This window comes from Cryptosporidium ubiquitum, assembly GCF_001865345.1.
Source record: "Cryptosporidium ubiquitum isolate 39726 chromosome Unknown contig_16, whole genome shotgun sequence".
Classification (NCBI taxonomy): Eukaryota; Apicomplexa; class Conoidasida; order Eucoccidiorida; family Cryptosporidiidae; genus Cryptosporidium; species Cryptosporidium ubiquitum.
Genome location: NW_021639815.1, coordinates 230,655 through 250,707, shown reverse-complemented (window position 1 = coordinate 250,707; position 20,053 = coordinate 230,655). Strand labels below are relative to the sequence as shown.

The 20,053-nt window shown below is 32.8% G+C and overlaps 5 protein-coding genes across 5 annotated transcripts; 3 read left to right on the top strand and 2 right to left on the bottom strand.

Annotated features, from left to right (window-relative positions):
• Positions 1–501: 501 nt before the first annotated feature.
• Positions 502–5,037, top strand: cubi_01146 (uncharacterized protein; the record flags this gene model as incomplete). The annotated part of the gene is made up of 1 exon (XM_029018158.1): positions 502–5,037. The coding sequence occupies one exon, from the start codon at positions 502–504 to the stop codon at positions 5,035–5,037; it is 4,536 nt and encodes a 1,511-aa protein (XP_028875495.1).
• Positions 5,038–6,348: 1,311 nt separating this feature from the next.
• On the bottom strand, positions 6,349–8,007 carry cubi_01145 (uncharacterized protein; the record flags this gene model as incomplete). Its single annotated transcript, XM_029018157.1, has 1 exon — positions 6,349–8,007. The coding sequence occupies one exon, from the start codon at positions 8,005–8,007 to the stop codon at positions 6,349–6,351; it is 1,659 nt and encodes a 552-aa protein (XP_028875494.1).
• A 533-nt stretch (positions 8,008–8,540) lies between these two features.
• cubi_01144 (uncharacterized protein) lies at positions 8,541–10,052 on the top strand (the record flags this gene model as incomplete). Its single annotated transcript, XM_029018156.1, has 1 exon — positions 8,541–10,052. One exon carries the CDS (start codon positions 8,541–8,543, stop codon positions 10,050–10,052), a length of 1,512 nt encoding a protein of 503 aa, XP_028875493.1.
• Positions 10,053–11,117: 1,065 nt separating this feature from the next.
• Positions 11,118–15,407, top strand: cubi_01143 (SECIS binding pelota RNA binding domain containing protein; the record flags this gene model as incomplete). Its single annotated transcript, XM_029018155.1, has 1 exon — positions 11,118–15,407. One exon carries the CDS (start codon positions 11,118–11,120, stop codon positions 15,405–15,407), a length of 4,290 nt encoding a protein of 1,429 aa, XP_028875492.1.
• Positions 15,408–16,750: 1,343 nt separating this feature from the next.
• Positions 16,751–19,654, bottom strand: cubi_01142 (uncharacterized protein; the record flags this gene model as incomplete). Its single annotated transcript, XM_029018154.1, has 1 exon — positions 16,751–19,654. One exon carries the CDS (start codon positions 19,652–19,654, stop codon positions 16,751–16,753), a length of 2,904 nt encoding a protein of 967 aa, XP_028875491.1.
• Positions 19,655–20,053: the final 399 nt, after the last annotated feature.

Genomic DNA, 20,053 nt, shown 5'->3' with positions numbered 1-20,053 from the left:
TTATTAACTTGAATATTAACTAGGCAAAAATTTCTTAATTTTTTTTTATTAATTAGTCATGTTTTGTGTGCATTTATCGGTTTTTTCATGCGAAAAACTTTCACCAACTTATACACTGATATATAACTTTTTATTTATCATTTGAGAAAAAATTTCTAATTTAAATGAAGACACCGACGAACAAATAATCAGCTTGATATTAAATTTCGTCATTTTTACTTATCAGCTTCCCATTTATACGTATAAAAAATGAGTAATGCGGGAGTATGTCTTGTCTCCGCATAATGCATGCAATATCAGGGGTGCATAATCTGGTTGCGAATTGAAAGCAGACTATTCGTGTGATTAGTCTTCAGTTAGTCGCAGAGCAACTGCGTAAAAGAATAATTGGCAAGGCAACAATATTCTTGGTATTATTGAACTGAAGAAATTTATTATTCAAAAGGAGTGCAGAAGAACGGGTTTAGTGTATTAGTTGTCTTTATCAAAACATTTATTAAAATGAATAAGCTCCAGAAGTACTTTGGAGTATTCCTAGTAGGGCTGTTTATCAACACCTTACTAGGAAGTACATCTGTTTCAGCAACTACAGATGCCGAAATTGCTTCAATTGCATCTCTCCCAAGGGAAAGTTGTAGTCTCGGCTTTTCATGTCAAGCAACAGCATCCTGCAGAGGTGGCTCTGTAATTGGTTTATGCTCAAAAAAACTTGCAGATGGTTATACTTTGAGGTTAAGAGGTAAAATTCCAGAATCTTTGAACATATTTGCTACTAAATTTAATGGATTCCCAGTTGACCAAACAAAACTTGTTCTTAGAATTTACGATGACAACAAAAAACCTTTTATTGATATGATAATTACAAAAGAGACTGTCGGATTTTCTCTCGTTGGTGCACTTGATACAATGAATTTTGTTTCTTCAAAACGTATCAGTAAAGGTATCAACTTAGATACAACTCCATCTAATTTCAGAGTTGAAGGAGGAGATAGTTTTGACATCTATCTTTTCTACAGAAACACTTATTTGACGTTCTTATTCAAACATAAGGATGGAAAATACTATGAGGTAGGCAGTCTCTTTATTGAGAACAAAATTATTAGCTCTATTGCTCCGCTCACTGGGCCAATGGATTATAATGTTCACTTCGAGCAAAGTATTGCACTTTCTATTCCTAGTACTTATGTTACACCAGTAATACCTGGAAATCCAAGTCCCCTAATATATTCAGGTCCATATACCATTCGAAGAGGAACTTATGTTGTATATCCAGGTGGTAGCGTTATTGAAGATGGTATTAAATTTGTATTCAATCAAGGAGAAGTTAGTTCAAACAAAGTAAAGCATAAATTTATTAAATATAATGAATCAAAAACTCAAGTAACAATAAGCATAACCTATTCTGGTAATTACAAATATAAATTCAACATTGTAAATGACTTCAAAAAAGAAACTCAAAATGTAGATTTCGATGCATCTTCATTGAAGAATAATCACCTGGGCGCAAATGGTGCTGATATTGTACATTTGGGTTACCTCTTTACCGATGGAAATTTGGTTGTGTGTATTGGTGACACTTGTTTTGCATCAACCAATATTAGTGGTTCTGAAATAGGTAAGATTGAAACCACAGTTTGGTTTACAGGATCAGTAATGTTGAGTATTCCGGATCAGACCTTAGTGGGTTCTGCAGTCGGTAAATACAAGTGTAAAGTTGGTGAAACATCTTGCACTGGTTCTGAATACAGGTTCAAGAACCCATTGTCACCAGGACAAAAATTGGAAATTGAGGGTCTTTATAGTCAAGGTGATTATTTCAAGGCATTTGCATCTACTGCACAAAAAGAGCTCATAGGTGCAATTGCAATGGGTGATTCTGATCATATGAGGGCAGCAGTATTTCTTACAAAAAATTCTGTCTCTTTAATGATGTTCTCAGATAGTGGTATTGCGACAGATTCTTGTTCTGTTTACTTATCAGGAAACAACGTGCTTGACCGAACAAAAGAAATCAAGTTAATTATTGGGCTTTCTAACAGCAATAAATTAGGAGTATCTGGATATTTTGGAAACAATGTATTGTTATTGTGTGAATTAAATTTAGGATCTGCCATAATTAATAGAGTCAGACCAGTTAAGGATAATTTCCACTCTTCAAGCAGTAAATTCACACTCTCCAATGATTATCCTGCTCAGGGTTATGAAGGTATCAGTGGAGGTAGTTCAACTTCTAGAACACAACAACAGGCTGCAAACTGCTATTTGGCAACAAACGGTCAGTGTAATGCAGCTAAAATCGTTCACATGGATGGTTTAGGTTTCGTTAAAGGTACTTATATGACGGTTAAATCTTCATCAGTTACATTTCCATTCACTTTCTACGTAAAGTCATCTGATAACAACTCTGATCAATTAGCCTTTACATTTATTTCTACAGGTAAATTCAGTATGAGGAATGTTAATACACAAGACATTTTCTATACAAAGATTCCTCCAAGTTGCTTGGAAAGAATCTTACTTCAAGGTTTATCTATACTTCTCTCATCAGATCAATCTAGATTATATGCTTCAATTTGTGGTTTGGTACTTGGAAGTGTCCCAACGACATCTTTGAACAAGAAATTAACATTCATTTTCCATAATAATATGAAGGGAAATACTGTTGAAGTCTCGACATTCCCGGTTTATGGTGGTGGTAGTGTCGCCTTGGACTATGAGGCAGAGAAGTACTCTGCCTATTCCAGTAATATTAGAAAGGATGATGATTTATCGTTTGCATCTCCATGTGATGCTAAAAAAGCTATCTCTACCAGCCTCGGAGATTGTTCTTCCTTGATTAATATGAGCACGAGTAAATTAACAAATGGATACTCTATTTTCATTACAGGTACTGTTGAAAAACCATCTTCCCATGTTGAACAAGCCTTTAATATTGGTATTCCTATTGAGAACACTATTCAAGTCTTCAATTTAAAGGCGGATAATGGCCGTACTATATATCAGTTTTTCATCACACAAGATCAACTAGGTTTATCAATCCATAATCCTAATGGAATTGGAGGATATCCTCCTAGTCATGTAGGTGCATCTGTTCCACCTAATGTGAATCTAGAAGAAGGAGCTAAATACAAAGTTGGTATAGGATTCAAAGATGCAGCGATTAATTTATTAATTGAGAATCCATATGGTTCAGGTAAATTTGCCTTATTAAGAAGAACTCTTGTTTCTCAAATTTCAGCATGGGGTGAAACGATATATAACTGCCAATTCACTGGATTTGTACCCATTAACTCTATTGTCCCTGAATTGTTAGTAAAGAGTTCATACAGTTACTCTCTAAGTAATAATCTAAATGTATGGTTCCCAGTTTCTAAGGAATTCTATGCTTCTAAAACAGGCGATGACAGTTGTACATTAAATGTTTATGGTGTTTGTACAACTAAAAAAGTTTATATGCCAGGTAATAAACCAGTTAACAATGACTCTAAGTTCTTTATTAGACTCTACTCATTCCAAAAAACTGCATTTTCAATCTATTTCAAAAAAGAAGATGGTACTGTTGTAGCACAATTTGACTTTACTTCGTCATCTACTTTATGGAATGGTAATATTACAGTAAAATTCAAAACAGGATTTGAAGAGTCAACAGATAGTTATAATCTCAATTTAGGTTCTAGTGATTTTATTGTTCACTTTACTGGTAATGCTATGGGCTACTATTTAGGTGGTCAATGGAGAGTATTCTTATCACTTAAGGATCACAGTAACTTTAATCAGGTATCAGTGTCTCAACTAGATGGCTTTGTTATAGAATATGTCAGAACCACTAATTCCAATCCATCACCTTGGCAATATCTTAAATACGGATCTACTACGGCAAAAGCATCCATGGTATTGGCTTATGATCAATGTAATTCACAGACTCCTACAGAATCTTGGTTCTCTAGAACTGGAGTCTACTATCCAGGTACTTCAATAGAGAACCTCTGCTCTACAGCTTTGCATCCAGATAAGTTTGCTATTACTTTCAAATCACATTATCCAACATATGTTAAGGATGAACTATCAAAGACTTTCCCTAACTTCCCAGGTTTTCTTAATTCATTTGTATTATTGTACAACGGATCGGTTGTATACACTCTGGTTGTAGCTAGGAAATACATCTCATTCTTCAGTTCTTTATATTCTGGTGAAGCTGGATCATTCTCAAGTTGTTCATCACAAGTACCAGACGAAAGTGAATTCCAGCCTGGTAAACAATATTATATTACATTTTACGTTGATGGAACCGATTTACATGTTTACTTCCATAGTTACATAGTAGGAAAATCTGCATTATTGTGTAAACTCCCATACAACAGCCACTTTAATGCTGCAAAAACATTTGGTCAAGTATACATTTCTTCTTCAAATACTGTTGCAGGTGTAATTTATAATATTAAAAGAACATTGTACAATCCAAGTTTGAACACAAATTACCTGTATCCTATGGGTACTGTAACATCAAAAAATGCGATTTTGTCTTCTGGAATGCCATTTTCACCAAATGAAAGTTTAAGTATTGAGATGACATGTGGTAAGGATTTAATTTTCTCTGGTCAAACAGGAAAGCCACAGTTGAAATTATCAACAAATGGTTCTAAATTCACTTTAGAAAACATTCCAGGAAAAATAAATGCTACTGGTACATTAAGTGGAGATTGTGTATGCTCTACCAATAAGAAAATCATTGTAAACCTTGCATATATTAATGGCCAATTCAGATTGATTGCCTGCAAGACTTCTGCTGCATCCATATTTACTACTGGAGTTTCAATCTATCAAGTTTCTAGTGAGGTGGAATTGAGGGTAACCTACAGAACTGATTTACGTTTAGCAGTTGCAAACTCACTCACATCTTCACAGATTATAAAGGTTGAAGAACAGCCAGATACTTCGAAGGATGATGAAAACGCTGCAATTGCTGATAAATACATCCCAGAATCATTCACAATACAGGCTACAATGCATGTTATTCCAAAATACACTACATCTTAAAACCAAACGTATTAATATTCAATATTAATTCAAGTAAAATAGAATATATCTAGGCTTTGATTTTTTTAATCATAAACAAGAAATTCTCAGGCTCTTTCAAAGATTTAATATTGTTAATTTTTTCCCATATTTATTTGGTAATAAAATTTACTCATGAAGCTTACCTAATACAATATTACAGACACACACACCCCCACCTTATATTTTGGAAGTCATCAATAGTCAGTCAATCTGACGTTTTTTACTCATTTTTCCCAAAATATATGTTTTTCTCCAGCACCCCCAAACTCAGGAAAAATATATAATTAAAAAAAAAAATAATACAAGATGTTCAGTTTTATTCAAAATATAGTTGATGGCTTTCAAATTCGAATATGATGTAGATAAGCGTATTTTCTTGATGGAAATGATTAACAATGGTGAAATCTTTAGAGAAAAAGAGTTAAGAAAGAAAATTTCAAAGCTAGACAAATTTTGACCAATTTGGATATGAGACTTTGAATAATAAGATCAACACTAAGAGTGAAAAGAAAAAAAAATAGAAAATTAAATGTTAACGCTAATTATTGCTTATTTCTTTAGAACATGCCATTTTAATTGAAAAAACAATATTCGACAATAAGTTGTTATTGTTTTTTTAATAACTTTGGTTATGTTTTGGAGTTAATATTCTGAATTCAAAGAAAAAGAGTGCTATTATAGAGAAAAGTAGATGAGATTAATTGACAACACATACTCAAATAACTAAGCTTAATATTTTGATAATAGATAACATTACTTATTAAGCGTAAATTATACAGCCATATATATTAAGGTGTAATATATTCATATTGAATATTATTAATATTTGGCACAAAATTAAAACCAATTCATTTACCGATAGAAATATACCAAAAATAAATTTTTGGTATATATGTGGTAAAGATTACAAGAAAAAAACGAGTCATCAAAGTTTCAATTTGAAATTGACAAGATAATAATAAATATTGCTGTATATTATTTAATTAAGGTAGTGTACCATCTATTACTCGATATTATTAGCATTGCTTTCTAAATTCTCTATTTACTGAAGAAAGTAGCTCTATAAACTCTTTAAAATCTCTCCTCTGATCTGCTGTATAATTAGAATGTATGTGAAAAATTCTGCTGCCCCTAATATCTCTTGTTTATGCCACACCTCAATTAATTAAAACGTAGTTTGAATACTTTTCGATTACTTCTATTTATATTAACAGTTAGAACAACTAGTTTAAGACATGTTCATCATAATTAAAAGTTTTCCATTATATATTTGAAGCCTAATATAAAATTCTATTTAGTTTCGTTGTTATACATAGATGCAATTCCATCTCTTCCACAAGTAATAGTAGGTATATGGTCGGTATTTTCCAAAGGATTGAGGCCAAAGTAGGTGTTTTCATGTTTATTTTTAATTGAACTTAGAGATATTAATAGGTTTCTAGTTTTCTTATCAATATTATGTAGACAATAAGATACAGATTTGGTGGCAAGTTTGTTATTACTAAATGTCTCTGAACATTCGATTGACAATTTTGAAAGATCTTGGTCTATTTCAGAGTCATCTGAATCAGACAAATGAGTGGAAGTAGAATGATTTACTTCATTTATATTAGGAAATTGTAAATCAGATACACTTAAATGACATGTACTCCATTCTTTAACTCCAAGAAACACCAGATACTCAAATGGCGTAAGAATAATTGGAGTTTTCAAACTGAGTTTCTTAATAATATGGGATAAAAAATATTCGGAACAACCAAAAAAACAGAAAATATCAATATCTGGAAAGTTTCTAAGCTTGACTTCACTCACTCCTGTTAAAGAAATTATGTGAGTTTCAATATTTACTTTGTTTCCATTATCCGTATTTCGCCTATATTTGTGCCTTTTAAAAAATTCAATAACTTTCCACTCCGTTGGTGTTATTCCAGGAGTGATCACAAAAGCAACGTGGTTTGTAGTATGGATTGACTTTGCCTTTTCAATTGAAATAAACCTTTTAGATATAATAGAGTTTAATTCATCCAAAGCGTTTAAGTTTAGCTCTATTTTAGAGGTTGAATCATTTGTTTGACATAAAAAAATTTCAAATATTTGATTGTATCTTAAGATAATTCTTTCTAGAAAAGAATTTGGAAGATTGGAATATTTATTATCTTTGGAAATAAAATGGAAGAACATTACAGAAGCATTTGAATTTTCATTATTGGATTTCTGGGAATTCTCTTTCTCTAATTCGTCCAGTTTCAAATCTTTATCGTGCCCTATTTTGGTCAAAAGTAAATCAAAAATAAATTCCAGGTCTTTATTTTGAAAACAGTCTGTAACATTAATTGGAGAAAGTAGGTACAAGAAAGCTTTTTTTTTGTCATTATATTCATTCAAACCCAACTTTCTTATTTCATCCAATAATATTGATTGAAACTTATCTTTTAATATGCCTTGGAATGAAAAGATCACATTAATTGTTTTAGAGGAGTTATTTTGCTCATTAAGTTTATTTTTGAGGTGTTCATGCAAAAAATGTGCAATCTCACGGAAAATGATAGGGTCTGAAACTTCAAAAAAATCTGAGGAAGACGGGATAAAGTAAACAGGTAGTTTGAAATACCCAATATTATGGTAACAACTGTACCCAAAGTGTATTACTAAATCCGAATGTGACTTTTTGATGTTCAAGACATCTAAGCAACATTTTGGGTTCGCAACATCGCATAAAACAAAAAATCGAATATTGCACTGATCTTTGGAACTGCCTTCGTTTGAAACTATGCAATTTATTTGCTCTTCCATAAGAAATTGAATTCTTGGTGCATATTTAACATCAGATTCAGAAAACTGTAATGCAATAACCAGTCTTTTTTTGCCAATAGAATGTTTGGCTATCCATTCTGAGGCAGCTCTGAAATCAAAATTGGAATATTTCCCCAATTCAAAATTAAGGTTCATTTCAATACTAAAAAAATAAGAGAATCGGAAAAAGTATTGAAGTAAACTTGCTCTGAGTAAATTTCAAAAGCTTACCTATTTTTGGCATATATTAAATTGATTTTCCATAAATTTATCAAAAATCAATTCTTGACCTTAATTTTATATTATCGTTTTTATTTCTTTGATGTTTAAGGTACCGTGCTACCCGCCATAGACAGGACGCCAGACAATCTATTTATTTGTGTGAATTTAGAGGGGAGGTAGGAAGAGGAATTTTCTTTAATGTTAATGCTTTCAAGAATTCAAAGCAGATTTTTCTTTCATTTTTATTGTTACTTAAATAAATATATATATATGTTTATTATCAATTATTTGTTTTTAGTACAGGAATACCAAATTATTTACCAAAGCTAATAAAAGGATTTATCCGAGCACTTTATGAAGAATCAATAATCAGACCAAAACTTTTGACATAGTTTACTAATGATAGAATTTGTGTAGAGCTAATCACAAATATTGATAGATAAAGAGCTTGAGTTAACTTACCAAAAATGATAGAAACAACTATTTCTGAGCAAACCCTTTCACCATCCTCTAGCGAAATTATGAGGAAGGCGACTAGGCTGGTCGATCAACTATTACTTAAAACTAGCAATGATTTTTCAAATGGAGGAGCAGCTCTGTTGAAGCAAAACAATGTTTTTGGCTCAAGAGTAGCAGTAGCGGAAGAAAATATGAATTGCGAATCAAACTCAATCACGGACTCGGAAACATTTTCAGCTTTAAATAGTGCAAGAAAGAGTATTCCGAGTATTGATATAATTAAGAGGCTTGCAGGACGCCTAAAGAACAAAGATTCCGATACTATCAGTGAACTTAATTTTCCGAAGAGAACAACGTCTAATAATCAGGATGTTGGTGATCACTGTTTCAAAATGTCAGATAACTGTAGATCTAAATCTGCTTCACCAACTAACGGTGAGAACAAAGAAGAAAACAATAGTGGTTTATCGCACGACTTTGCCCAAATGAACGCGAAACTGAGTGAAATTAATAAGAGAGTAGAAAGTTTAAGTAGCAATATTGAAGATATACAAGATACTGACCGATTGGAAGATGTAGGTTATTCTGCTAAGGTTGAAAACAGAAGAGATTTTAACGGATTTGACGGTGAAGGGAATGCAAATCCTGGAGTTTACGAAGAGGATACTGACGATAATTATTTAAGCCAACTCAACGTAGCGGTCTTACAACAAGAAAGACTGAGAATGTGGGCAAGAGATAACGCAAAATATGCTTCATCTATAAGCAATACATCGGAAAGTGGTAATAACCGAGAGTCGGAACATATTCCTTTTTCAGATGTTTACTACACTCACCAATCTTTCAAGTACAGAAGTGGTGAACTAACAAGTTCTAGTGGTATCTTAAATTCAAGTGTACTTTCTACAACGGCATCTGGCACAACCGGCCAGTTTGCACACAGCAATGACACGGCAATATACGAAGCTAAATCGAACGTCAGAAACTGTGTTTCGGAATTCTCTGGAACAACAAAGTTTTGCACTAATGGCGAGAACTCAGAAAACAAGAATTTAGAAGCTGGGGTTACCTTGGCAACAGGTTCTTTCGGGAGGATCCCAGGTAAATTTGCTGAACCTAAAGCTTTAAGGTTCATTCGCGTTGGAAACCAACTAAGAAGATCAATAACAGTAACACCTTTGGTGGAGGATATGCAGAGAATTTTGAGTAGGGAAGTAGTGAATCCGAATGTCTCTTTCAATGATTCCGATTTTGATTCAAGGATACAATTCAATAGCAAACTAGAGAAACTAATTAACTCTAACATTTCACCTTTCAACTCCTCCAAATCATCAGGCCAATTTTCAAATAACATGGTCATTATTACAGTAAAAGACAGTGGTAGCGGTTTTAAAAAACCCATTAGGCCAAGGACAATAGATGACGCAGCATCTATAGATAGTGCAGAAAGTGACAGAAACTATTTCTTTAGTTGCAGAGAGTGTTCGTGGAACCCTGCTAACGCGTGCCAAATTCAGTAATGGTAATGCTTCTGTGAGACCATTAGTAACGAATTGAAAGAGATAGGTTTACATTTCCTTCTCCTCTCCCCCCCCACCACCAAAATTAGGAAATTTTTAGGTTCGTCTAGATGTTTGTTTAATTTAATATTTTTAATGGCGCCTAAATGTCTTCTTTGTTCTTTACAAGTTTAATGAATTGAATTTAGTTGGATGTTTATAGAATATTATATTCTTAAATGCTAATAATTAGACGTATCAAAAAGTGGTCAGATCTGAATAGTATACAATCATTATCCTATTAAATTGTACCCTTTTTTTTAAATGTAAATAGTAAGGAGGGACACCCGCTTGGTTATATGTCTAGCAGCCTATTAGTAGACGCGAAATTGCGAGAATAAGACAGAATTTACTTTTTATAGTCAAACTAAACGGTTAGAAATATAGATTAAGTTAAAGACATTAAGCGGTACCGTAAAACGTGACGTACAGATAGATTTATACAAGAATAAATAGTTAAATATAAAAATAGTGTTAATAGGTAATGGAAAGAAATAGAATAACAGTACAAACTGACTTTTGATTTAGAATGAAGTTAATTAAGTCTTGATGAATTAAAAATTCTTTGCGTTATGTTGGATCAAGAAATTTGAGCTGAACTTTATTTATTTTGTATTTAATATAATCGAAATAAGTTGAAGCTCAAGAGCTTCATATTTTACATAAATTTGGAATCCATTTCCTTCCACTAAACAGAAAGAGTATGATTGTTTAGATACAAAAATTTTAAAATAGTTTGGAACAGAGAATTATTTTCAAATGAAAATTTAAGCGTCAAAAATTCAAGAACTTGTATGCTGAATGAATCTTTATGCACTTAAAACAAAATAAGCCAAATATTTAAGAGCTTATTAATTGGAAAGTCCCTAATTAATATTAGGAGTTTTTCTAATTTGCTTTTTAGGGACGTTCTAGATTATATATCTACAACTCTAATTTGCAGCAATATCGGTGTATTTACGAGTTAATACATATACCTTATTTTCTCAAGTTTTTTATTGTTTTAGGAGCTAGTCCTATTGGCTAATGGAAAACCTCCTAGATAATAACTTTGAGCTACTAGCAAGCGAGCTATTTGACGTTCCTAGGGATAGTGGAGTATCTTATCTACAGATTGGTACCTCTTATAACAATAATAACAATAATAACAATAATAATAGTAACAATGGGCGTAATGGAGGTAATGGAAGTGCAAGAGGTAGCCAACAACTTATCCAACAACCATCTCAACATGTAAGAAATTCCAGAAGTGATTCACTACTTAGTGACGTTAAAAGTTCGAATATAGGAGTTTCTTCCGTAGATGGTTCTCTTGTGGATTTTAATAGTATTAGGAACGTTGAGAACTCTTCAAAAATTGGGATTTCCGGTCATATTATTGAGAGATCAAGTGGAATGGGAATAGAACATACTAACAATGTTGTTGATGAGCTTCGAGGATTTAATATTACATCAAGACATTCTGGTAGTCGTAGTTTTGGCCGTATAGAAGATACATACCTTGATTTAGATGGTTCTATGAACCGTAGATCTTCTGATACATTTAGTGATGTGTGTGCTTATCAACAGCAGAATAATCTAGGTAATAATAAAAACAATGGTAATGGTGTTATTCATTCAAGATGCCTTAATGGTTCCTTTTCACAAAATTCACACTTAGGTACATCGGGAGGCACAACAAAGATATCCAACTGTAATAACAATCATGGCAATAACTTCCTAGATGATCAAATTGAGTTTGAGACAGAACATCATATTCAGGGACTAATTGGCAGATACAACTCTATGTGTATTGATGACCAAATTTTGAAAATGGGTACCTACTCTAATTGTATTAATAATAATATGAATAGTGGCAATGTTAGCACTAATTGCACTGCATTTGAAGCCAACTCTCTGAACAATAAGAACTCTAATAATAATGGGGTGAATGCAAATGTAGATGTATTTCTTCCCCAAATTGAATACTGTAATGTGGGAACTAATAGCTCTACGATTGGTAATGGATTATCTCATGAAATAGGTTGCATAGAGAGAGATTCTACAGAATGTTACAGAGCTCACCAAAACTATATTCAGAGAAGATTTGCAAACGGTGATTTTGGGACCTGTAATATGACCAATACTACCACCGTTTCATCAGAGCCATCATCTTTATCTGGCGTGGCAACTCCTGGGAGTGCATCTCTCAAGAGTGCCAACTCTACTGACGCACTTACTCAAAGATTTAGAAACTCTTCCAATATAAATCTTAGCTCTTATGACATGGCAGATATACAAGGGTCAAATGGAATAAATTTTGACAAGTTATCAACAGGTACAATAGGTATTAATGGCTATTCAAAACACTTAAATACCTTATCAATGGATGATACCGGAATTCCTCTTGAAGACCTGGTTTCAGAAATGAACCCAAATGGAAAACTAAGATTCAGAAAAAGCAGTGGTTCTAATTCAAATTTATCAAATCCTACACCATTGATGGGGAGTATGAACACATCAGGAAGAGGAATTATTGGAGGTAGTGTATGTAGCAGTGGAAGCAGCAGTTGCAGCACGGGAGTTGGAGGTAGTACTTGCAGTGTGGCTGGTAATACTGGCAGTGCATATGGAATGAAAAGGTCATCAAAAAGTAATTCACTAATTCATTCGGGTTTTAATTCTAATAGAAATAATTCCTTAATTATTGATGAAGAGGATATTTATCCTTCAATTGGGCACTTCGCATCACTTGGGTCTTCCAGCTCGCAGTTACTTGGTGTCATGAATAGCGTGAATAACCAACCTGAAGGCTTGGTTAATAATTTTAAGTCGAGATCTGGCTCTGCGAATACTGATTACATGTGCAGAAATGGAATTGATACTTCACCTTCTATTAAAGGAAACTACATTTCTTATGGGGACTCTATTAATGGATTAGAAGGTAGACATTCATCCCATCCAGTTCTTAATAGTGGTGATATTGGAGGCTCATTTGAAATGGACGGTAATGTAAGTCAGTTTCAAAATATGTTTAATAGATTGATGGATGAAAATAATGGCTATAGAATGGAAAGTTCTATACAAGGAATTGATGAAGTTGAACTTAGAGGTGAAGGTAAATCATATTGGCAACATACCTCACCATATAAGTTCTCTTCCTCTCAAGGACTTGTTGACTGGAAAACTCAACATCAGCTTTCTAATTTTGAAAAGAATGAGTTTCTCGATGATTTTGGTTGTGATATTCCTTATAACAGCTATTTGGTAAATCGTGGTCAACAACTTAGACATAAATATTTTGGTCAACAAAAACTTTATGGATTCCCCTCCAATGGAAATAATAAACAGCAAAAGCATTTAAAACAACGTAGTGGTGTTTCTCCAAATATGAACAGTTTTGATAACAATCAGAAAACAGCAAGCACTTATCGAAATGGAAATTTACCTCTAATATATAATGAGAACAATTTACTTAGATGTGAATCTAATATCCTACGCCATACAAACCGAACGGGAAAGAAGAATAGTAGTGGTAGTTTAAGTGGTGGTATGCCGAATATGTCTTTGAATCCCAACATGAATATTCAGAACCTGAATAACCAGGGATATGTTGGTGTAAACCAAGGACAACTCCAATACTGTAGGAAAACTTGCCCTCCTAATTGCACAATACCTACCCATATTAATGGAAATATGTTTAGGAGAAAGTCTGGTTCAGGAATTATTCCATTTAATGGAAACCAATTAGGATTGGGAAATTCTGTAGGGGTGATTAATAATGGAGCATCAAGGTCTTTAAATGACTTGTCGTATTCTGGAATATCCAATATGCCTATTTCCTCTCTAAACAACCAGAACTACTCTAAAAAGACTCTTGAAGATGCCCAATACAACAAGAACAACAGAAAGAATGTACCTAATCACTTTAAAAATACTAGCACCGCTTCTCATTCATGTAACTCAAACATGACTGGTGGTATGGCAGGTTTTGGTAATATGAACATTCAAAACAATTATCCAAGTATTGGTAGTTCTTTTACCGGTGGTTTGAGTGCATCAACTACAGATATTAATAGTAATGATGCATCTCAGAATGGACTTACACCATCTACAATCGCTGCTTTATGGGCAAAAGCAATGAGCAAGACCGGTGGGAGAACTGGATTTAGTAATAGAAATAAGCATACTGGCTCAAGCTCTGTTCCAAATAATGGTGAGGCAAGTACTAATAACGTCACAAACTCAAGTTCATCTGCAAATCTAACTGATTCTAAAAGTGGAGCAAATGATATTATTACATGTGCTCGTTTCTCCTCATTCTTAAGAAACAATTCTGGGAGACTTCATTGGCTGAGAGTTATGTATCATTATTTGGACACTGTTGATGCCAAAAAAATTCGTGAAACTAATAAGGGAGATAATCTTTGTATGGTTGCAGTTGATGATATTGCATTAGAGGCGGTTTCAAGATCATTTGATCCTTCAGAATGCGCATACTGGTCTGAGCCGGAAAATGGAGCTTTCGTACATAAAAATATTAGGCTTGCTGTTGCTCATAAAGTTGGGCATAGAACTGTCTCATCACCACAAAACTATGTTAATCAGATACTTACAGCATCATTAGATCATAATGTATCTATTTTACTAAATACTTTAAGAGCTATTGATGATCGTGTTAGATGGATGTCTACTGTTGTTAATAGTAAGAATGGTGGATTAAATATTGACATTAAATCGAACAAAGGCAATCCATGCGTTACATCAACAGAAGGGGACTGTAATCAAAGGAACTCCGATTCTAAAAGCATTGTTGATTCTGGCTATACAATAACGGTTAATGGGAATGCTACATCCATCTCAAGTTCTGGAAACGCTTTAAGTGGTATTGAGGAAAGCGCAAATGATTCAAACCCTAACCTTTCAAACTCTACGAAAAACTTCCCAGGAAGAGTTTTCACTGTTGGAGTTAGAGAGGCAATGAGATGTTTGAGACACAAAAAACTAAAAGCTCTTATTGTTGCTCCTGATATAGAAGGAGATGGGGTTGAAGGAAGTTTAAGACACCATGTAATACATATTCTTCTACAAGCTCAGGAATTAAATATTCCAACCATATTCGCCCTTAATAGGCATCGTATTGGAAGAGCAATGGGAAAACACATGAGAATGAGTGTTTTAGGCCTTCTTTCAATTAGAGGCGTAGAGAAACAGTTCCAGGCAATTTCTCACACTGCTCAACTATTACGTAAACTTTACCATTTTTGCATAGAGAATAATTTACCTCCGACTGAGGAAACATTCAAGAAACTTTCCTCTTCTGTAAACATTAACTAATCTATTTTACTCGTATTTAACATTGAGAGTAATAATAATTGAACAAGCTATATCCGTATAAAGGCATTTACGATATTAAAATTTGTTTTAAATGATTATGGATAAATAGGCTGCTCTTTGTTTGCATATACAGACTTACCCAATTTACTTCATTTGGTTTAATGGAATGATTTGATTAATTAATTTTTGATACTAATTATTAAGTGATAATTTTGGGTTATATTAATACTGTATCATTAATGTTTTTTATTATTATAGAGCAATTCATTTTATAATTTTATTTTTTTTTTTGGAATTTTTAAAAATTTGGCTTTTCAGTCTTAATATGACTGTTAACTATAAGATGACAAATCATAATTCCTTGCGTGCAGTTAAACCAGCATATGGGAATTTGGGAAAGTATTATACTATAACACATAACTCCATAATTAGTAATTAATTTGGGATTCAGATGGGTATTAAGAAATAACTTTTAATTCTTCCAGAGCGTAACTGGTTTGGATAGTATCTTGTTGATTTTATTACTTGATACAAAAAATATTTTAAACTGTTCTGGAGTGAATTAGGTCACTTTACAGATAAGTGGAAAAGTTTCCACCTTAAAAATTTGTTTAATCTGTGAAACTAGGACGTCAAAATTGATTTTTTTTTGTGAAGAATTGTTTTGTGGTAGTAATGTTTAAAACTAATTGTTTTATATACATGTTCAAAGTTTGCCCTAATTTTTTTTCTTTTTTTTGAATGCGAGTTTTGACCGTGTAACTTACCACTAAAAACCAGATCACATTGTTCTTAATCCTCAAAATTTGCAATATTAATTTTTTCTTTTTTTGACGTGTGGACAGCGGGAAATAAAATGGGTGGCATCAAATATGTTCTTTTTGTTTTTGGTGTAAATTTTTAAGATCAATAGAATGAGAAAATATTATGATTAATATTCTAAATTTGGCTTTGCAAGAACAAAATTAAGAGTATAAGACCGTAATTCTCACCTAAAGTCAGTTTCAGATCAATGTGGGTTTTCCAATTATACTTAAAATGGTACTAAATAAATGTAGTTAATAGAATGAGTAGAAATTGCATTGCTAGAAAAAAAAATGTTTGCATATTATTTTAATAAATTTTAATTCTCGAAAACAATTTTTTTTACAAAATATTGATTATAGAATACTGAATTTTTTTTTCTTCTATTTTAATAACTTGTTTTAGAGTTTTAATTTATTATCGATTGCCTTGAGATTCATTTAAAGATAATAGTAACACATTAAAAAAATCATAAATTGGATAAAAAGAATAACACATTAACGAAGAGTCAATAAGTAAAGAAATTATTTGTTGAATGATTAAGTATTAATAATATTAAATATTCCAAATTGAGAAATAACCCTTTTTGATTGTAAGAAAAGAGCAAGTTGTTGATTTTCTTGGTCAATAGCTCCAATTGAATCAGCTGGTAAATTACATAAATCATTGGCAAGATTAGACGAGTTCTCAGATGATGCGATGTAAATATTTGATGTCAAAGAACATGAATCTGGGAAATCAATATTATTGCAAAAATACAGCTTGGGAATATTTTTGCTAGATTGTAGGTCATTGGATTCCTGGCCAAAACTGATGCAGTTGTGTTTATTATCATCTCTGATTTCATTAGAAATATATCCAGAATATGGAGAATTCTTGATATTATTTAAGATTTGACCTTCTAAATTCTTTTCATGTGGAATAGTGCAGTTATCTTGAGGTGGACAATGACTTCTTTCTTGTTCTTCTATATGGAAGTTGTTAGATACTTGAATTTGAGTGGATCTATCAGACTCAATCATACTTTTGATATCTTGCACTCCAATTCCAAGTTGAGATTTTGATTCAGAGTTGGCCAAACTAGAGTCGTTACCCTTAAGCTCTTCTTTAATCGATTCATTAGAATTGGAATCATAATAATAACGATCTCTATCATCTACAGCCTCTTTGCTCGTATAGTTTTCAGAGTTACTCAAGCTAATGTTTTCTATGCTGCTATTTATAGCTTCCTTATCCTGAATATTTGTGAACATTCTAAACAAAGCTGCTTCACCTGGGGTTATTATAGTCAAATCGTCTCCAGTGACTTCGATGATCTTATCAGTATCTAAGCATTTATTATTGCAAATAAAAGTCTCCGAGGTATTTTGATCACCTTCTTTACACTCTTTTTGAACTGTGTTGAGTTTTTCACACTGGTCTTCAAGATCATCAAATGAATTGACAACATTTAGTTGTGAATTTTCATCTTCTGCTTGTTCTAGAGACTCTGTTTTAGCATCTACTTCAGTATTCTTCGGGACCTTAACTCTTGTGAAAACAACATTTTTAGTAAAAAACAAATTTGCAGATTTGATTAGATGCTGATAGATTGATTGAGGAATTTTGTTTACTGGAGTTCTGGATAACATATGAAAAGAGTAGTATGGAAGTGACTCAATTAATCCAGAATCAGGAACAAGCCTAGTTACCACATGGGTGTCGATTAGAAAACAGGGCCGGGTATTTATGGTTAAATTTTCCATAACTTCATATAGTCTAAACCTCAATGTTGAGAGCATTAAAGCAACATTTGGTAGTATAAGCATCTCCAATGGCCTTGCCCTCTTGCTATTAGGAGAAATCACAATACAATCAGGTTTATTATATACAAGAGAGACTTTATCAAAGCATGTACCACCCGAAAATGTTCTACTTAAAATATGAAGCAATATAGTTGCAATAATGACGGATTCAGTGTTCCTCTCTTCGTAACCTTCATTTAATTCACCATCGGCAAAGTTAAACATTGACCCATTGCAAAGTTCAACAGTCTTACAGTTACTTTGTGCAGCACTTTCTTTAATATCAACATTTGTATTAAAATTATCAAGCTCTTTTAAGGATTTCAACCAATAGTTTTCAATAAGGTTTGCTACAATAAATACGATTCTTTCATAGCCACCATTAGCTCCACTATACTCCTTTCCATTAACATATATAATGTCTCTCTCAATGTCTTTTGAATCTTGAGCAATATCAGTACATAAAGGATGATGAACAAAATTACTGTTGGTATTCAAGTTGCTGTTAAGGTTATAATCTACTTGAAATAGGGGATGATCCATCTGAGAGACATTTTCATAATTATAAATTGAATCTAGTGATTTTATCCTGACAGAACATTCATCCGGATAAATATCAGAAAAATCAATGGTCTGCTCACCATTGGATTCTATTGTTTTTTGATTTTCATTAAATTTCTGTGACTGATTGATACATGAACCTAATTTAAATGTTTCGGAAAAACATAAAAGAGGAAGTCTCGACATATACAGTTTGTAGTCTTCAATGCTAACGGAGTTAGATGGCCACTTATAAATAATTGGATTAGGTAATGAGTAATTACTTTCTCTCATATCAAGGGATGATACGCTGCCTGAGGGGACAGTAAATGCTGTGAGGAACAGTGAATTACTGTAGGATTCTAGTCTTGATAAAATAATTGGGTTTAACAAGGCCGCGAGTTGTGAACAAAGCCTTAATCTAAGCTCTTCTACTCTAAAAACATCACTAACCACATCTTGAAGGATCCTCAAATGAATAGAATGCACTGCCAATATTCCAGAAAAAGATTCTAAATTCTCAAAGAGCTTGGCAGCTTCTAACTCCTTGAAAAATGCCATTAACATCTTAGATTGGTCTGCAAATTGATTCTCACCACCACTACTCACCGTTCCATATGCAGAATTAGAAACTTGAATATTTCCTTCATGAACTTGAGAGGTGTTTGTAGTTAGGTCACCACCCGCTAGGTCTGCTTTAACTGAACTTTCATTTGTAGTCCTAACAATACCATTAAGAGAATCCGGTATAGAAGTATCAATAACAATAGATTCATTCTTTTGGAGTTTAACAAGTTTATCGGTATTTGCAAAGCGATTATCTCTACGTGAACTTTCTGCATTTTCAGGCGATTCATATGTAAATGGTCTCCCACTAGAATTTAGAAATTTGTTCGGTTGAGCAAGTAAAACATTCTTCAATACACGTAGACTAGATTCAAAAGATGTCTCATTTATATTATGGGCTAAATCCTCCTTGCTCAAAGTCGAAAAAAATGATATTAAATCTTGAAGATCCTCGTCCAATTGATAGCAAGTCAGTGCATAGGGTGCAAGCGAATTATAGGGAATACTCACATCCAAAAGTGGATCCTGCCAGTCTTCCTCAGCGTCGTTCATTAGAGGTTAGTTTCCTACCTTTTTGAACAAAAGTTCGTTCATATATAATAATAGTTTGCTCTTGAAATCCCTTTTCAGCAGAAAAACTTTTAGCTACCTCAATCTAATTGGGACCACAGAAGCTAATTTGCTCCGCCTAAAAATATCATTAAGCAATTAACTTGTTTACCAGCGCTCAAACATGCCGCCAAAGTTGCCTAATATATTTTTCTTTTGGTGAAAAATTTAGGAAAAAGTAATAATAAGTGATCAACACGTAATTTAATGATTCTTATGAAGTATTAGGTGAAGAATATATATATATATATATATATATTGATTCTGAATTAGCCTTTTTACGTAGATATATTAAATAACTATTTCATTTCTGTGCTTTTAGACTTAAAATTTGCGATAAAT